The sequence below is a fragment of the Pavona decussata genome, unplaced genomic scaffold, assembly GCF_977016875.1.
Source record: "Pavona decussata unplaced genomic scaffold, jaPavDecu1.1 SCAFFOLD_130, whole genome shotgun sequence".
NCBI lineage: Eukaryota > Metazoa > Cnidaria > Anthozoa > Scleractinia > Agariciidae > Pavona > Pavona decussata.
In genome coordinates, this window is record NW_028145544.1 from 1,063,619 (window position 1) to 1,082,117 (window position 18,499).

General features: G+C 39.0%; 1 protein-coding gene across 1 annotated transcript; it reads right to left on the minus strand.

Moving 5' to 3' along the window:
* Window positions 1-452: 452 nt before the first annotated feature.
* On the minus strand, window positions 453-18,429 carry LOC146468530 (lysine-specific demethylase 4A-like). The gene is made up of 21 exons (XM_085124225.1): window positions 18,095-18,429; window positions 17,840-17,936; window positions 14,791-14,866; window positions 13,166-13,471; window positions 12,491-12,540; window positions 12,109-12,212; window positions 11,530-11,667; window positions 11,174-11,233; window positions 10,384-10,589; window positions 9,572-9,693; window positions 8,377-8,549; window positions 7,484-7,730; window positions 6,760-6,848; window positions 6,082-6,137; window positions 5,379-5,487; window positions 5,105-5,299; window positions 4,712-4,779; window positions 4,159-4,261; window positions 3,033-3,155; window positions 2,373-2,465; window positions 453-2,279 (listed from the first exon to the last, which is right to left on the minus strand). Exons 1-21 carry the CDS (start codon window positions 18,215-18,217, stop codon window positions 2,184-2,186), a joined length of 2,634 nt encoding a protein of 877 aa, XP_084980351.1. The 5' UTR covers window positions 18,218-18,429; the 3' UTR covers window positions 453-2,183.
* Between the last annotated feature and the right edge of the window lie 70 nt (window positions 18,430-18,499).

The following is an 18,499-nucleotide window of genomic DNA, read 5'->3' on the forward strand; positions in this document are numbered from 1 at the left end:
AGCAGCTGGTGAAAATTTGTCACAATTTCGTAAGAAGACCAGAACGCTTCTGAATCTAGGACTGTCTCCAGAGCACTCCGTTTCTCGTGCCAAGGCCCCGCTAGCCACGAGACTCGCATGGCTCTGGGGACGAGAATGCTCAACGAGTAACGTCACATTATTTCACGTGACAAGAACGACTGGGAACGAGGCTCTACACCCTTGAAATTATTGCGCACAGCACAGAAGTAGGCTTTGGGATGTCTAACCGTTAAGCGGGTGCTTCGAGCTTAGATAACCCTGGGTAAATAAATTTTTGTCAATTTGCAATAAAGTTGGTTGCGTCTTAGTTGAATTTTACCTTACAATTGTTAAATACCCTAATGCATTTCATTTTTGCATGGGTTTTAGTTTCATTCACGGTTCGTGAAAATTAAACCCAAGAAGATTACTCCATAGCAAGGAAATGTAAAGCCATCACTCATTAAGTGCTATAACTGAAACACACCTTGGTTGGGTGATAGTGGACAATGAATTATTTGCCACTTCGTCCCGTCTATATATTTATAATAAAACTATTCTCTTAGATGCGCTTTTTGTACATCACAAATATTTAACTTAAAGCGATTTTCGTGCATTAACCTCGCAAAAATAAACGGCATTAGGTACCATATTCAAAATTTGGTATATGAAAAATTAATGAATGTTTCGCAAATGGAAAAAACGACGTCCTCTCTCTGTTGTTCTATAACTCTCAATCATTTAAGTAACATGGAGGAGAGAAATTAAGCTCTTGATTCATAGGCAGATACTCAGTACTATTTGGTAGTTAACCCTTTTAGCCCTGACAGGGATCAGCAACAAATTTCTCCTTTAATAATCACTGCTTATTCAATCCAAAAGGTGATGAGAATTAAGGATATGATCCACCAACGAGAATTTTCTTCATATTTACATAACTTCTCCCTATTACTTTTATAGGAACAGTATGAGGACAAGATAGGAGAATTTATTCTTTGATATTATGGGTTAAAGGGTAAATAAACAACTGAGTTTTCGAGCGTTCTCTTTCGCCTTGAAGTTGCCACGCAGCTGTAAGGAAGCATTGCGTGACGACCCTGGTTGTTTCGTAAGTCACGCAAAGTATCGCGTGACGATGAGAGAATGATTGCAACGAATACGATTGTTGAAGTATGGTTGACGTTGTATGTATCGATCGTATAAAATATTTCGAGCAAATTATATCTCGAAACGCATATGTACAAATCTTTTTTAAATTAAATATAAACTTGACATATTTGAAGCCATTGAATAACCTAGTTGTATAAACGGCGTAAAAATATTTTCAAAAGATAACTCTCTTGGTCGACTGAATTTATGACCATCAAAAAGGGGCCCGGAACGGAGAAAACGACGCCAACAGGAAAGGAAGGAACATAGGAACATTTGCATTACTTGTATAACTTTCACCGCATTTTTGCGATAAACCCTTAATAAGACAACACGTTCACTAACAATGAATCGTTTTCTAGTATAAGATACGTCATTTTCATTATAGCAACCTAGTTAGAATTCACAGTTTTGCTTCGACTTCCGATTAGCCCATCACAAAAATTGGGCGCATAGTCAATTCTGTGGCCGTAATTTTCATAAGGGAAAAGTTTCGAGATTGAAGGTACAAGTTTAGGGATTGCGCCGCTCTTTAGCTAGGGAAACAAAAATGCAAAATACCAATCACATTACTGGCCACGGCTCTCCCGAGTTTGCTAAAATAAATGAAAACAATAAATTACAAAAATTTATTTTCTTTTATCGATTAATTTTTTCGTTGATGCTGTGGGTTTTAGCCTCATATTCCGACGCTCTCTTACTGCGTTGCTAGATGATGATTGGGTTATGACTCACAATGGGAGAAAGAGAAAATAACGTTAGATCGCGTGACGTAAAGATAAATCGACGAAAAGATCGCGTGACCTTGACTTAACGTGACATAAGGTTGGATCGGATGACGTAAAGGGAACGTGACGTAAGACCGCGTGACGCTAAGATAACGCGACGGAAGAATGAGGCGTGAACATAACATGACGTAAAATTCCGAAAATAAACGTTGCCAGACGTAAGGGTTGTGTGACATAGAGTAAGCGCCAGCATTGAAGGCTAAACGGAGAGATGCTGAAAAATTCTAATGTCCAAACGCTTTCCTGTTACATAAATCGTGGATTTTGCTTCCGTGGTCGTTTGGCGCTATGGTCTGGAATGTCGTCCCAGTAAGAAAGATTGGCTCTCTCTGTGGCTGAAGACTGAGAAAACAAAAAAGACAAAATCGACGTTAATGTTATCTAAACTGAGTACTACCTCTCTTGGCATGTACAAACACGTGACTGTTTACTCACCAATCGCTGTTGGACTCTAAGCGGTAGATCTTCGCTTGCTTTGTAAACGTCATCCCGACGGACATTCAACCATGAGTCGTCCTCAAATTCAATCTGAACACAAAACAACATAGTCAGCCTTTTCTCTTTCACTCGCCCTCTTTTCCTTAATCCGTGACGTTATTGCACTGTTTCTTCTACAAATTGAACTAACCCAAAGTCGAAAAGTACTTCAAAAGCCAGCTAAGTTGGTACAATGACCTTCTAAGATTGTTGAAAAAGGAAACGAGTTGTAACATGACTGGGAAATACAAAGACCAATGAGTAGGCTTCAATTTACAATTACGCTCTTTACTGTATTTTTTTTTCTAATTAACTTACAATGTATACTAGAAATACGTGTACTTCTTGTAATTAAACTTACTTTCGTAACAGTTACACTCACACACCAAACTCCGGCTCGTATGGCCATTTCCGAGTTGCTTTGAACCTCATTATGAAAGCGAGGCTTCGTGCATTGTTTTGAAAAGCTTTGTACTTAGCCTCCCTTTCGTGATGAGGTTCAAAGCAACTAGAAAATAGTCTATTGGCTACATCCCATATCCCCCGCCATACTACTAACATGCATAGTAAATATGAAATTATTGCATTACTCTACTGTACCAGACGGTCGGTATATACCTGATAGGTAACACTTATCCTTCGGCCAGTGACTCTAGCTGTAAACAGATCCTGATCGCTGTCTCCCCATTTCACTTGCACCACACTGCCATCCGGAATATCCCCTCTTGTGCTATCGTGGCTCTGCAAACAGTAACCACAAATCAGTTTTAAGGACGATGCCTCCTGTTGCTACTGCGCATACTTTCTGCGCATCTCGGAATGCTCCGAGAAAGACTGGTGCCTCCTAAAACAAAGACATTTTTGCCCGCTTTATAAATACGCAGGAAAAGCAGATATTGTCAAGGGTTATAGGAATCCCAACAGAAAATTAGGGGTAACCATGCATTTCCAGAGATAATTAAGCTTCAATTTGGGAAAAAATACCACACATTGTTTTTTATTTTAGCGCTTTTTAGAATTATTGTTCCTTAATTATCGCTGAAGAATGCGTGGTTACCCCCAATTTTCTTTTTGGCTTTCAATAACCCTTGCTAAAATCTGCTTTTCCCGCATAGCCATAAACAACGCAAAAATACCTCAGTATTAGGATGCACCGACCTTAAGATGTCTGAACACAGTTTGCGCGCTAGTTTGGCCACATTGTACAAGTTGAAAGAATTAGAATAACTGCGAAGTTGTACAAGTGACGCAAACTTATAATTTATTTTCAAGTGACGTTTTCGTTGGCGTTGCCGTCGTCTCTGCTTTAGGACGGTGCCTACTTTTGTTACTGCGCATATGTTCTGCGCATCTCGAGATACTCGGGTTTTCTATGGGTGGTGCCTAAAAATACAGGGATATTTTGCGCGGTTTAAAACTATACGGAGAAACAAGAACTTAGCAAGTGCTCTTGGTATCCAAAAAGAAAATTGGGGGTAACCATGAATTTTTCAGAGATACTAAAGCTTCAATTTGGAAAGAAACGCCATACATTGCTTTGTATTTTACAGCTTTTTAGAATTATTGTTGCTTAATATCTCTAAAAGATGCGTGGTTACCACCAATTTTCTTTTGGAATCTAATAGCCCTTGCTAAAATCTGCTTTTCCCACATGGTCATAAACCACACAAAAATACTTCTGTATTAGTAGGCACTAACCTTAAGTTCACAAATGTCCATGAGGCCAGTCAGGTAAATAACTTACTACAATGTCAGTTGGCGGCAAATTATCACAGTATGTTCCATCATTGAATGACACCACATAATACTCCTCTGAAGATGTGTCCTGCACCACTCCACGGTAATATCTAAAAACAAACACACAAACACAGTCAGTTGGAGCGAAATTGCGTATAAGAGCGGCTTTTAGTTAAGAGTCATGAAGCCAAAACCAAAGTAATTATTCTAGCCAATCACAACCGACCACACAACACAATAAACCAATCAGACTTCGAAGAAATTAGGTGCAACCGAGGGCGCCAAGCGCGGGAAAACGCGTACGAGAGCGGCACGATTGTTTTTGGTTTTGCTTCTTATTGGATGAAAAAGTAGCGCGAGTTTTGTAAACCAATTACAGAGCGAAATATTGAAACCGGTTTTAACTGTCGCCGCCAGACAAACTTTGGGGACTAATCAATTCACGTTCAACGCCCATTTGTATGAGGTCATTTTTCGCAACATCTCTGCACTTACGTGCAATTACAACTGAGGCTAGTCCACCAAAACCCTCACTTGTGTCAGATCAAGGTTTTATTTACCTTCCATTCTTGTGTTTGGCGATGACGGATTCACCAGAGTGGATCACGGAAAAGTCCCGCTGTTTCCCCTGTAAAAAAGATTAAAACTTTAGCATCAAAGATGCACTCAGCATCCACGGTGGCCAAATTACTATAACAATTCAATTGATAAAACCAAACATTTTTCTTTCACTTTAAGTCATAACAGTGATCAGCATCAAATTTCTCCTTGTAATATCAATGCTTATTCAACCCCTGAGGTCATGAGAATTAAGGATACGATCACCCAAGGTGAATTTTCTTGATATTTTAATAATTCTCCCCAGCAATTTTGCAAGAAAAGTATGGGCACAAGATAGGAGAACTTGTTCTTTGATATAAGGGGTTAAAGGTAGAAAGGAAACACAAACTTACTTTGAACCTTGTTCTCTGATGTCTCTCACAGTAGGTTTCAGTTGGTTGAGGCCAATCATTTGGTTCCAGGCCGAACCCCGCCAAAACAAAGCAGGTCACGTGGAAAGAAACCGCGCACTTTCCTGCGCAACACTGCACGCATGCGCCATTGTCCCTTCCGCTGGCTGCCGAACTTGATCGACAGAAGAAACACTTCTGTATACAAAAAGAAGAGAGTGTATGTCATAAAGATGGCTGGGACGAAAGAAAGAAACAACGTCGGTTTGTTACTTACAAGTTTTCGTCTCGCTGGGCTGATTGCATTTGTGTTAATTCCTTCTCTGTGGTTTACATTTTGAAAAAATACTTCAGGCATTGCCACAGCACAACCAACATGAACCCATCTGCAAGAGCAAACAGGAACACCAGTCTTATTCATGTACAATTCAACTCTTCAACAGAACGGCAAAAGAATTACGCTGCGTATTTAGTGTTTTCAGGTAATATATCAAACACAAGGAAAAGTGTTTCATCCGATTTCCAAAACACCGAAAAATAAGTTGAAAAAACAAAGTGCAGCCGACTTTCTTAAACCAACTTTGATGTGTTTGGAAATTGGATGAAAGACTCTTTCAGTGTTTGATATAACTTCTCAACCATTCATAATTCTTAAAAAAAATTCAAAGCAAAAGTTTGCCAAATTTTATGATAATTAAGATCACATTTCCAAACTTCTTCACGGTAGCAATTTCCTTTGTTTTCTCTTGATGAATTATGAATGAGTTTGAAGAGGGTGTTTCTGTGCGTTAACAATTCTTTTGCTTGTGTTGGCAGCGCAAAAGTTGCAACGAGAGCAAAACATGTCCTCTCTTTCCAATTTTCACTTGCTTCCCAACGTCGGCGCGGTCAAGAAGCGAAAAGTTCTTTATGCAACGAAAAACCCATGAAAACGTTTAGTTAGCGCACTAGAAAATGATCAGCGTCACAGCATATTGTACCTGTTATCTGTAGACCTCTTGAGAGCACCTCCACCCAGTCTGCAGAGCGAGCAATACTGTAAAACAAAAATTACACATAGTGTACAATTACTGTACGTTTTTAACGGTCTTTAAGTAAATGACTGTAAATATATGAAACATATATTTTAAACCGCGGATGAAAGGTCAAATAGAAGAAGAAAGATCCTCGCAGTTAATACGCAACTTAAACAGTTGCGAAAAGAAATCCTGAAAAAAAATTTGCTTAAGTTGCCTACTAAATGCGAGGATCTTTCTTCTATTTGTCTTTAAGTAGGCGGTTTAAAACAGGGCAGTAGACGTGCATCCTTCAAAAGCTCTGTTTCACCCCAATAACCTTCAGCTGCAATGTTTTTTACAGCTGGGAGCATTGTTCTGTAGTTCGTTCTTTTGTCCTCTCGACCAACCATGTAAGACGTACCAAACGGTGCAGGTCGCATGTCTGTGAGGTGTGTGTATGTGTGTGTTGGAGGGATGCATTTCCAACTCAGAATCGCCAACAAGTCGGGAAAAAGAATAGAGTTTCCTAATTGAAATCCAACCACTGCAAAAATAAGTGAAACACTTTCAAATCCTTATGTTGAAGTTCTGTGGGCGTGTTAACTTCACTGTCAGTGTGGGAGGTTTGCTGAAGGCAAAGTTAGCGAATACCGTACTTACACTGGTTTCGACATCCTTTCTATCCTCTTGTGAACACCTTTGACATTTCCACTGACCATCAACTGGTAGATCACTTACTCCATAACAACCTGACAGGTAACAGTAAATACAATGAAAAAATGCAACACGGACGCTCAGAAGACATGTCCTTGTAAAAACTGAAGCAATCCCTGGGCAATAGCAAAAAGGAGTCATAAGATAAGACAAGGCTGAAATTATTCTACGTCTTCATGACAACTTGTTCAAACTTCGAGGCAGTTTGTTAAATATACGAAATTTCAAAGAAAAACCAAGAGCGCTTGTTTAAGGAAATACGGTATGCTGTTTTGAGATCTTTTGGGGTTGCTGCTATCAGTCCATTTGTAATTGTCGGCCCTACCATCGGCGCCTATATGAGCTGATATCCGGTCCTATTTCCCAGTAAAACGGACACGTCTGTTGTCCGTTCGTCCAGACCATCATCATCGTCAACAGAAATACAGTACACTGAAAAATACTCAGTTGTTCCCAATGCTGGGCGAAGAAAAATATCTAAACAACCGAAATGAAAGCAACGACGTTTCAACATCTTAGAAGATTCACATATGAATAATTGAGTTTGAGATTTATCTCAGATTATCCAACTTCTGAACAACTTAGAAGAGTTAAATATCAATTACTTAGTTTTAGATTTAGAGGTGCTCTTATCGCATACCCAATGGAAAGCACTATGAACATAACTCACTTGCATGGACGAGCAGCTTACACGATTCACATCTTAGCAGAGGGCTGGTCGTATCTACAGTGAACGTGTGGTCCAGCCATGAGCTCAAACTCTCAGGGGAGGAGTCATCTGACATGAAACAGATCTCAGGCACCCTGGGTACAGTTTGTGACGTGCCAGATACGTCACCTAAATCTGCAGTCAAACTGCTCAGTGGTCGGTGGAGATTTTCTCGGAGATGCGCGAGCAGATCAGTCTGGGATTGTCCCTGGAGATACATACAACTATCATAAAAAAACGTTCGCCAAATTCATATTAGAGACGAAAATCGTCTTTGACTTGAAACACGTATCAGAGCACAAAACTCACCTAATCTGAATCCCTAAATTCGGACATTAAACTCGTCTCACGCAGAAACCGTTTCGAATTCATATTAGACAAGTAACTCAGAATGGGATTTAGACTCAATCTCAACTAACAATTGTCAGTTAACATGAAAGACGCGAATACTTTAAATTCACCTTACTCGACAAGACAACAAGGGAAAGAGGACGGCAAAATGTCCGTTTAAATCGCCGGCCTGCGACTGATTACGACACAAACACAATGGCAGCAAGGGAATTCAGACAACGAATTGCTGCAAAAAGACATTTTGCAGTCCTCTCAATTCTTCCGCTCTGTTGCATAAACTCACTATTAATATAAATAGCGCGAGTTCGTCGCGGTGCAGCCTTCTTCCCGCAACCCTTCTCAAGAAGCGTTGCGTGACGCCCCTATCACGGCGCTGAAAGTCACGACGTCTCCATTCGGGCGTCACGCATCCATATCTCGAGGAAACGACGAGAGAAAAAAGTGACTGTTTTGTAGTCTAACAACAATATTGCTCTTAAAAACTTTTATTTGTCTTCACTTGCCTCTGATCTGGAGAAGAAGCAACAGACTGAACAACGCGGCTCCAATTGTGAGAAGACGATATTAAAAGCTTGCTCCATTTCAAAATTAGGTAACTGATTCTGCCACAGACCGTTAAGAATATTAGCGAGGATTTTATTTGATGCTCTGCTCTTGGGTTGAAGATGTTTACGACCTGAAAAGTAAAACCAGTTACTAATGACAACCATAAAACAACTCCAGACAGCGATTAGAGCGGGACTTGAACATGGGACCTTCGGATTTCAAGGCCGGCGCCCTAACCACTCGGCCAGGCTGCCTCTTCTTACTCAGCTAATACCCAGCTAGCAGGACCATAATGAAGGCATGTCAAGAGAAATGGGGACGCCTCCTGATGTCTGCCAGTGATAATAGATATACGAAGGACAGCAGGGATGCCCCCTCCCACCCCACCCTCATGCACATGTACAGCCATCCGTTCTTTATCGAAAAACGCACTTTCTGGTTTCATTAATTAACCATTGCAGACAAGATATTTTATAATGACTTGTTATGATGTTGTGGTTTCAGGAAACCTCTCTTTTCGATCATTTTTTAATCGGTTATGCGTGGCCGACATCAGGCCAAACTGTGTTTAAAAAATCTCTGTTTTTGTCCATTTTTGGGTTCCGCACGTAAATGTAAAACTTCCGTTTTGCAAAAATGGCCGCTTAACGCAGCAGTTTTGAAAATAAACAGTCCACATTTTGTTGTTTTATTTTCTACTGACCGTTAAATCAGCCTTGCTATTTTTTAGATTATTTGTTCCACAATTTGTTGCTGATTAGATCCTTTTCTACAGGATCCCGTGCTTTTATTTTGTTGCAGTGGTCCTTCCAAACACAGTTATATTTTTTTTGTGTCAGTTTTTGGACACCACGCGGTGTCTGCAAGGTCTGGAACAAGTGTGCATAATAGAGAGTGTGAGTGAGACTGGAGGCTCTAGTGCGAGTCCACACTTACAGACAACAAAGCGAGTGTTTTGGAGTAAAACCTCTAAAGACAGCTATAGTTACCTGGGCTGAGTTGCCCGAAGCGTGGTTAGCGCTAACCATTGGTTAAGAGGTATTAAAACCTATAGGTTGTCATGGCATTTAACCCGGGTTAGCGCTAACCATGCTTCGAGCAACTGGGCCCTGAACAAAAAGTAATACAAAATAGAATAACAAGACACAAGACCTTTATCTTTCTTGGTTTCTTCCATTTTCTTCCGTCTCCCTGCGCTGCTTGGTACTGTGAAAGACTTGGTAACTACTGGCTGGCGCTTACTGGCTGACGACTTCTGTGGCCCTAATGACTTCCTGTGGTAAGTACAATAAAAATTCCTTGACTTTTTATTGACTTTGAGGTAGAATTTAGTGCTATCCAGACTTTTCTGTGACCTTGAAAAAATTCTGTTTTATCAACAGAGTTGATAAGGTAATTTGGCTAACGTAAAGAGATTCGAGTGCTGTGGCAAGATTTCGTCAAAATTGCCAAATTCGCCATTGCCTGCATTTCTGGACATTCGTGACGTTTCGAGCGTTAACCCTTCGTCAGGGCAATTTCGCTATCCACCCTGATAAGATAGGCTAGGTTTTCAAACGTGTGCACTCTGAAGAGCGCTTTTTTGCGCTGTGTTTTCGATGAAAACGATGAGCGTTTTCGATAGTCTTAAGCCCCATTCACACCAACAAAACATGTTTAATTAAACCAGGTTTAACAAAATAAAAATTGGTAACAGATAGCTGAACCATTGGTTTTGACACTGGATTAAAATAAACTTTAACTTATCCTTTTATTGTGCTAAATCTATAGTCGTCAAAAATCCGAAAGCAGCTTTTATGAAGGAAACAATTTTAAACTGTGTTTAACTAAACAACGTTTTTAAGCCTTGGTGTGAATGGCGCATTAGTGTGGACACATAGCCAAAACGCGTCGGAAGGTTTCAGTGTGGTTTCAAATGAAAACGCATCAGTTTGCACGGAGCCTAAGATAGTCTGGTTCCTTACCTTGCTAATAAATCTTTCGCTTTTGCGAGTGGCAGGTCGTCGTCATCCAATTCTATCATCAGCTCGGGTTTTGGTTTTCTCAGTTTAGCTCCATCTTTGTCCCCTTTCTTCTTCTTACTCCCATCTTTCTCCTCATCTTCTTCTTCGTCTTCACTGTCACTACTGACCTTCTGTTTGGTCTTTTGGTACTCCTCCCATTGCTCTGGCTGAAAATAATCAAAGACCAAATTCTCGTTACTTGTCCCCATACTTTTTTTCATAAAAGTACTAAGGAGAAGTTATTTTAAAAATGTCAAGAAAATTCACCTCGGGTCATTACATCCTTGATTCTCACTAGAAAACACGATGAGAGAAGATTTGACCCTCAGAGCTAAGGGATACATGTATCTTAAAAGAAAAAGTTTATGAGTCCGGACTAATGGTCTCCATTACAACTATTTCAATTAACGTTGTCAATTTTTAAGCGTCAAGCTTAGGTGACAAGACTAAAAATAGTATGGGTAGCTGTAAATCCTTTTAATTTGGCTTTAATTTGAAGGTTGTCAGTGGGATCGGGTGGGAGAAAACCATAAACATTTGCCTCAGTGATTTATGGTCTGTAGGAGTCAGCCATAGCTGAGTTTGATAAATTTATTAATGTATTACCTATGTATTGTCATCTTGCGGTCTTGTTGCATACGCTTTTAATCTTATTTAGGACAACCTTTCTCGAAATAGTTGCATACTGCAGCTAGATCTTCACTTGTAGTACACGTAAGTTTAATATACTGCTATTACTATATGAACTCACTTGATAGTTCTTAACAAATACATCCATGCAGATCTTCACAGTATCTTTTTTACACATGCACTGAAAAATAAAAATTAAATGACACAATGCAGCATTTAAAGCATGATACAGAGTGGCTACTTTTTTGTGTTACTAAGATATTATCTTTCTGATAAGAATTCTTTTCTTGGACTGATTTGTCTCAGATCCTTCCAAGCCAACGGAAAATTTCAGCCCAATAAACCAGAGACTGTTTGGCACAAGTGATGATGAAAGACTCCTCACCAGTGTGTGTGTGTGGGGGGGGGGGGGGGGGGGGGAAGGGAGGGGAGGTGGGGTGGGTACAGTAGGTGCAGAAGAAGGTACTAAACACTTACTACTTGTGCTCTCTTTCCATAATCAATCCATCTTTCAGATGCGAAGTTAGTTGATTCAGCACAATTAAAACCATTATTAAACCCACAGTGATAACCGAATGGAAAGGTGATCATGAATTCACCAGCTTCTTGTGTGATCTGTGAAGGACAAATAAAAACATGAAGACCTCAGTAAAGGAAACTGTTCTCATGGGTTTCAGTGGCTTTTTGAAAATCAAAAAAGGACTTCTTGAGACAATGTTAGACACATTCACAACAAACTGAATGTACTTTACTGAAATTTAGCTGTACAAATCTACCAGCACCAAATCACAAATTATCTGATTTATTTACTAATCCCTATCACAGAATAAATCTTACATTTGAATCACGATTGCTGAACCTTGAAATTAACAAGGTATCAAGTTTGATACAAGCCATGTTTGGATTTTTAAAGAGATTTTTGGGGCCAAATTGCACACAGTGTAACAAACCAATGAATTATAATTTAATCATTGCATGGACTTTGATTGGTCCATTTGACATTGTTACTTACAGTTACCATAGAGACAGGGTCATAGCTTAGTGTGCTATTCATACCTTGTCATAAGGAATTGAAAACTTTCGCAGAACTTGAGGAGAGATGATTGTCATTTTGTGACGAAGGAACTGAGAACAGCTTTGGAAGCTTCCAGGAAAGAAACCTGCAGAAAAAGAGGCCAAAAATGCAATTAAGTATTAACAGTAATGTGATGGTACATCAATTGTTCAACCCAAATCCCAGCTGGGGTTCTCCCAGGAAAATCAAGTCACCTATCCTGGAAAACAGGATGCTCAATCAAGCTGGTTCAATATATTTAATTTCAACCATTTACCCAGCATTTCCTGACCTAGTTTGGCTTATGGACTGTGGGTAACAATGCTAAAATTCAAGAGTGTTGAATAAAATTCATCCACTACACTGTATAAAAGTGAGACTCACCAGCAGCTAATCTTTCCAAGCGCTGACCATGTTCGGGAGGAATGGCATACCTAAAGTGAGGTAACAGCAAGGTAGGTTCAAACTAAATTAATTTTGTTGTTTGATAATGATTTACATGTAATGATCAAGAAGGCACTTTTCTCTACTAAATATTATAAAGTGCATTCGGAACAGTGATTAATAGTCAAAGTTAATAAAAAAAAATTATTTTAAATTAGAAGCTAATAGACAACTAAGAAATAAATTCATCTTTTGGGTGGCTGGAGAGGACATGAGAGAATCAGACCCAGGAGAACAGGAAGCTGGAGCTGGAAGACAAATGAGTGCAAAGTGACAGAAAAATGACAAGTGTGAGAAAGAGAAAAGGAAAACTAAATAATGCTGCATTAACATCAAAAAAGGATAAGGAAAATACAGTCAGCTCTCTCATAGCAACCACTTCTCGCAAGCGACCACCTCTCGTAAGCGACCACTTTGTCGTGCCCCAAGGGTGGTCGCTTACAAGAGAGTTGACGGTTCAAGTTATGTATCTGGAACTGAGAATGAGGGCTAAAATGGAATTTGAGAAAATTATGGTACATCCTCTTCCACTTCTTTGTCAATAATAAAGACAGTCACACTTATTTCATAAATTTGCAATAGACCAAAGTCACTGCAAATGTTACGATTACTCACCATGTTTTAGGAGCCCCAAAATGTAAATAGTTAATACTGTACAAATCCATGTCTTCTGTATGCCAGGCAAATGTGGCTTTCCACATTCCAAAGTAAAGATAAGGTGTGTTAACTCCCTCTATATGCACCCCATACTCATCCTCTATCAAGTCAAGAATTGTTCCTAATTTTCCTATGTTCCATTCCTGCACATCCTTGTCATAGATGGTGCCTGGGATGTCAGCTGCGTAGATTGGGTTGTTAAATGTCACATTTTTCCAGTACTTTCTTTCAATCTCATCCGGGTCGCCAGAAGGAGGTTTGTGCCTAACAATGATTGGAAGGAAAACAGAACACTCAGTATGGCTGAACCTTCTTAACAACCACCCTATTTAATGCAACCAGATGTGGGGGTTAGTTACAAAAGAAACTGTAGTGCTGCATTAAGATGGGGAGTAGAAACGAATGTTTGGTTTATCAACAGTTAATAACTAAAGGTAAATTGGTCACCATAAAGAGATTCAAGTGCTGAGGTTTTGAGGGTTAGCCCTTCATCAGAGTGATAATGAAGGACTAACGCTTGAAATGTCAGCACTTGAATCTTGTGCCGTCACACCAAGGAACATTATGATTTATGAACAATCATCGGACAAGAATGATTTTTTGTTACAACGTATTGTAATTTCCACCCCAGACACCGCTTACATTTTTGGAGTTTTTTAGATATTATCTGCCCGCAAGTGTCTAACAATCAATTATTGTTAGACAAGAGCATCCTCACAAATATAACTATCATTGTAACTATTTCCTGTCAGTTTCAATCAACTTCAGCCACGTAAGTTCTTTCCATTTTTACCACGTTTATGATCACGATTTCGATCAATAAATAAGTTTATTCTGTCAAGAGTGGCTTAATGCTGGTTATACCGCCCTCATCTCGGCTAAGACTAAACATCAGTCGAGGTAGCAGAACAAATCACTTACGGTGGCCAATTTACCATTGATTATCAACTCTGTTGAAAAACCAAACATTCACATTCATATCTATTATGCAATGACAGTACTTGGTCTGTGGTATTGAATTTTGTTTCATTTTATTATGATCGTACTGAATATATAATTTGAACTTTAGATTTTGTTGACCATGTACTCATTTAATTTATGGAAATCGCTACTGTTAAGACCACTTTGCCACTATCCAGGAGAGGGAGGGGAAGGACTTGAATGAGTTTGGATGGAAATGTTCTGCTGGGATCTAGCAATCTTAGAGCAAAAGCCTTCCGATGTGCTACCCCATCTTACACCCTACTTCTTTTCAGACAAGCTGAAAGTCATAAAACAGCCGTGAAAAAGATATTCAGCACCAACTCTTCTGATACTAAGGCCCATATGATTGCGACGCCGTTGCAGATCTTCGAAGTTGAAAATGAGACCTCATGATCATCCAGCAGTGACACCCACCCCACTCCCCTGGGGCCAGACCAGTAAAGTGCAAGGAGACAAAGCCTGGAAGGAACTTGAAGGAAAGAACATGTTTAATAATTATTGTTAAAAGGGGCTTAAAACTGATCTAAAAAAATTTAAAAAGTTTCCCAAAATTTTCAAACCGACATGTTTAATATCATTTCCAAATGCATTCTACTTACCTTTCACTGTTGGCAAGTGTCTTGAATTCACTAAAAGACATGGCTTTCTTCTGAACATTAAATAACTGGTAAAGTCCTTACAAACAAGAAGAGAAAAGAAAAAAATGTTGGATGCATGCAAAAATTGTACATGTAACAATGTGAAAGCAAACCAAAACAGTATATGTCTGTTCAGTTGGCTCCAAACCAACAAAATTTGGGAGGAATAGAAAAAGAGTTAATTCCTCATCTATGGGTTAACCCTTTAAGCCATAATATCAACGAGTATAATTTTATTTCTCCTCATGCGATCAGTGTTCTCTATACATTTCTTAATAATTGAACCAGTTGGAAGGATTTTTTTGCAAACATCAAGAGATTTTTAATTTACCTATGGCAAACATTTCCTCTTCATCATCAGTTACATGTTTGATCGAGTAATGATATAATTTGCAAGGAGAAATTAGATGCTATTATCCCTGTTGGGGCTAAAAGGGTTAAATGTTAGCAGATAATTCAAACAGTCCTGTAAACAGAATACTAGGGCTATAGAACGGTAAAATTTGAGACTCGCCGAGATACTCATTTAAAATCCGAGACCAGGACTTCACTATTTTTTTCAGATCCGAGCCCGAGACAACGTGAATCAAAAATCAGAGCAAGAGAAGCCGAGAATTCGGCAATGCTCTTTTTCAGGCATAATACAGCAATTTATGAGTAGAATTTATCCGAGCCTATGTTTCACAGCCTACATGATTGCGATGTTGAGCAGCTTTTCAATATTTTTTGTTTTGTTGTTGTTTTATGACGGTCATTCAGACTCAACAACTTGGCTTGCAAGACTCCGAGACTCAAAAATATCCAAAATACGAGATTCCAAGACCCGCTTTATTTTTTACGAACTCGAGATGCCAAGACTCTAGTTTTAAAACGCTGACATTTAGAGACTCCTAAAAATTTGCCAAGACCTGTCATTTTTCAAGGACCAATTCTATATCTCTAATACTTTGTGACAATAAGTTATTGTGCCCATGATCATAGATGGTACAGTATCGATCAAACATCCTTATGGTCAAAGCAGGGTCCCCAACTTTCCTTCCAGACTAAATTAAAGTACTCTAGAAAAACTGGACCGTACTTGAAGGGAAGGTAACATTATTCCTGGCTGCCCTGTGTCACCACAATACCCTATTCAGAGCAGTATTAAGTTAAGGCAAGAAATTAATTCCCCACTGTATTTGTAACCTCTTGGCCAATAAAGTCTAATCTTTTGAAAAAGGAAATTCCTACCAATTAATCAATGTCCTTGATTGGTAATAGCATTATGTAAATGGGTAATTAGTCCCAGATTCCGTAACCAGATCTGTGAATGGCTATATAACCAGAAAATTTAAAGTATGACTTTTATCATTTGGAACTTTTAATTTTAATGAAAATTATTCAAGATGTCTGTACACAGGAAACACAATTTAAGGTTGTCAAAATAACATAGCCTGTTTTCTCTCACTTGGCAGAGGGAAAATACACAGCAAAGGCTGTTAATTACTGGATTAGCACCCTGCATTTACCAAATATTTTTCCCTGTGGGATCACCTTGTGGGAAGCGGAGGGCAATTTTTTTTTTATCACTTGAGGTTTTTTTATGCTTTATTCTCCAACTGTTTAATTATGCAGCAAAACTTCAAAGATCACTTTAATTTCTGAGTCATCCACATGAAGCATTCTGCATCCTTTCTTTCAATTGTATAAATTAACACAGTTGCCATTTTAAGGGTGTAACTAAACCTGATTTCCTGTCACCCATCATTTCCTATTCCTCCCCTTTCAGAGGTTTGATTTTAATTTGGGTTTATTTTCCTTGCATGGCTGCCTATAATATTAGCTAGGCTTAACCTGCCATAAAAATATTAGTGTCTGAATGGTTCAGTTGTAGTATTGTTGCCTCATAGATTTTCAATCAAGCCAGAAATTTGTTTGCCATAATTTATGTAATAGCTACATGACAACTCTGAAGGATATTGCACTTGTATTCAAATTCAGCCAATATGCTTCAGATAGATAAAAAGAGAAGAGATACAGTAGTATTTTCTTTGTGACTATGACATCTGATTCCCATACATGACACGAGCTTACTTGTTGATAAACTTATCAGTCACACTTTACCAGACTTAGGTCACTTGGAATTGGGTTGGCTCTTAACCACCGGAAAAGGTGTGTCTGACCTAATCTACCCACAACTCAAAATTTGGTGGAAATTGCTAATTTACACCTACTGTATATAGATCCCACTGATTGTAAACCCTGTTTTGCCAATTGCAATAATAAAAATGGTAGTTTAGCATCATTGATGTTTTATATTATGAATATTTTCAAGAATGACTTCTCCACTAGAAATGTGTTAACGGTTTTATTATTTCCGATGATCAATGACTCGGTAATTATGTCAGCTGATAGACGCGAAATTAAAACGGAAATGTGCCCACGAGATGATCAGTTTGAAAGAAAACTGTGAGTTATATTCATTGTGTCCGAGTTCGTACGTGCCTGTGTCGAACGTAGAACGTGATATCTTGACGGTTGTGTGCGAATAATGAAGCAAAAAGACCCGATTCAGTTTGTGTAAGTTTAAACAGCAAACACGCGAAGCTTACAAAGAATTAAACAGCTTTGTTTTTGTTTTGAAAATGCTGAACGCTGTGAGCAGGACAAATTTAAACGTCAGTTTAGTGCCGCTGTGAATGAAACAGTGAACACATTGGCCACCTCCCTTTATCCAAATATAAATAAAAGTTCAAGATTTCTGCTCATAGCAATATGCATAAATTCGTTGTTACGTGTCCAACAAAACCCAAGTTTATATTTACAGCTGAGAGCTCACATAATAGCTCTCTCTGTCACGAAGGCATTACAGTTTTTGTCGCTAAGCGAAAACTTTAATTATACTGTATAGCGACACGCTGTTTTGAAAACTGAAGAGCTTAACTTTTTTCAACATCATTCAACTTCAATTTTACAGTAAGATCTCGATCATTTTGTCTCCCCTGCAGTTTAATATTTGTTCACCTCTCACCTTGGGTTCCAGTAACAACTTGAAGTATAGGGGTTGGAATGGTGATATCTACGTCTTCATAACTTTTTCTCGGAATCCATTCCTTTGGAGGTATGACCTGAAAATAATTTAAAAGAAAGCAAATACCTACTGTGTGCAAGAGGTCCAAAATTCACAAAATCATACACCACGTGCATTGACAAGACAGTCGACCAGTGCAAACCACAAACTGTGAAAAATGAAGACAATTTTCTGCCTAGTTTGTACAAAGCTAACCTTAGCTACGCCAGCACGGTGAGCTCCCATTTCTTCCATCTTCCGAATATAGGCAGAAAAGTTTTTAAACTCGTCGAGAGTCGGACGAAACACCATGATTTTACTGCCCTCTAGTGAAGCCATTTTCCTTGTTTTCTCAGGTCCGTTCCACTTCGTCGAGAAAATAGTCAGAAGTATCGTATTCCTTAGCTTAAGACACTCCAGTACACATCTACAGTCCGAGAGCGTAAATAAGCTGATATCCTGCTTTCCATTTCAATGTGCTGCCTCGAAGGAAGCGGTGTGTTTTATTTTCGTTTCGACCACAAAAACTTTTTCACTGCCTAGTTTCTTTGTTCGCGGCTTTCTGTTGTGACATGCGATGACGTTAGCCACGCCTCCCTCTTCAGTTATCCCCAGTGGGGA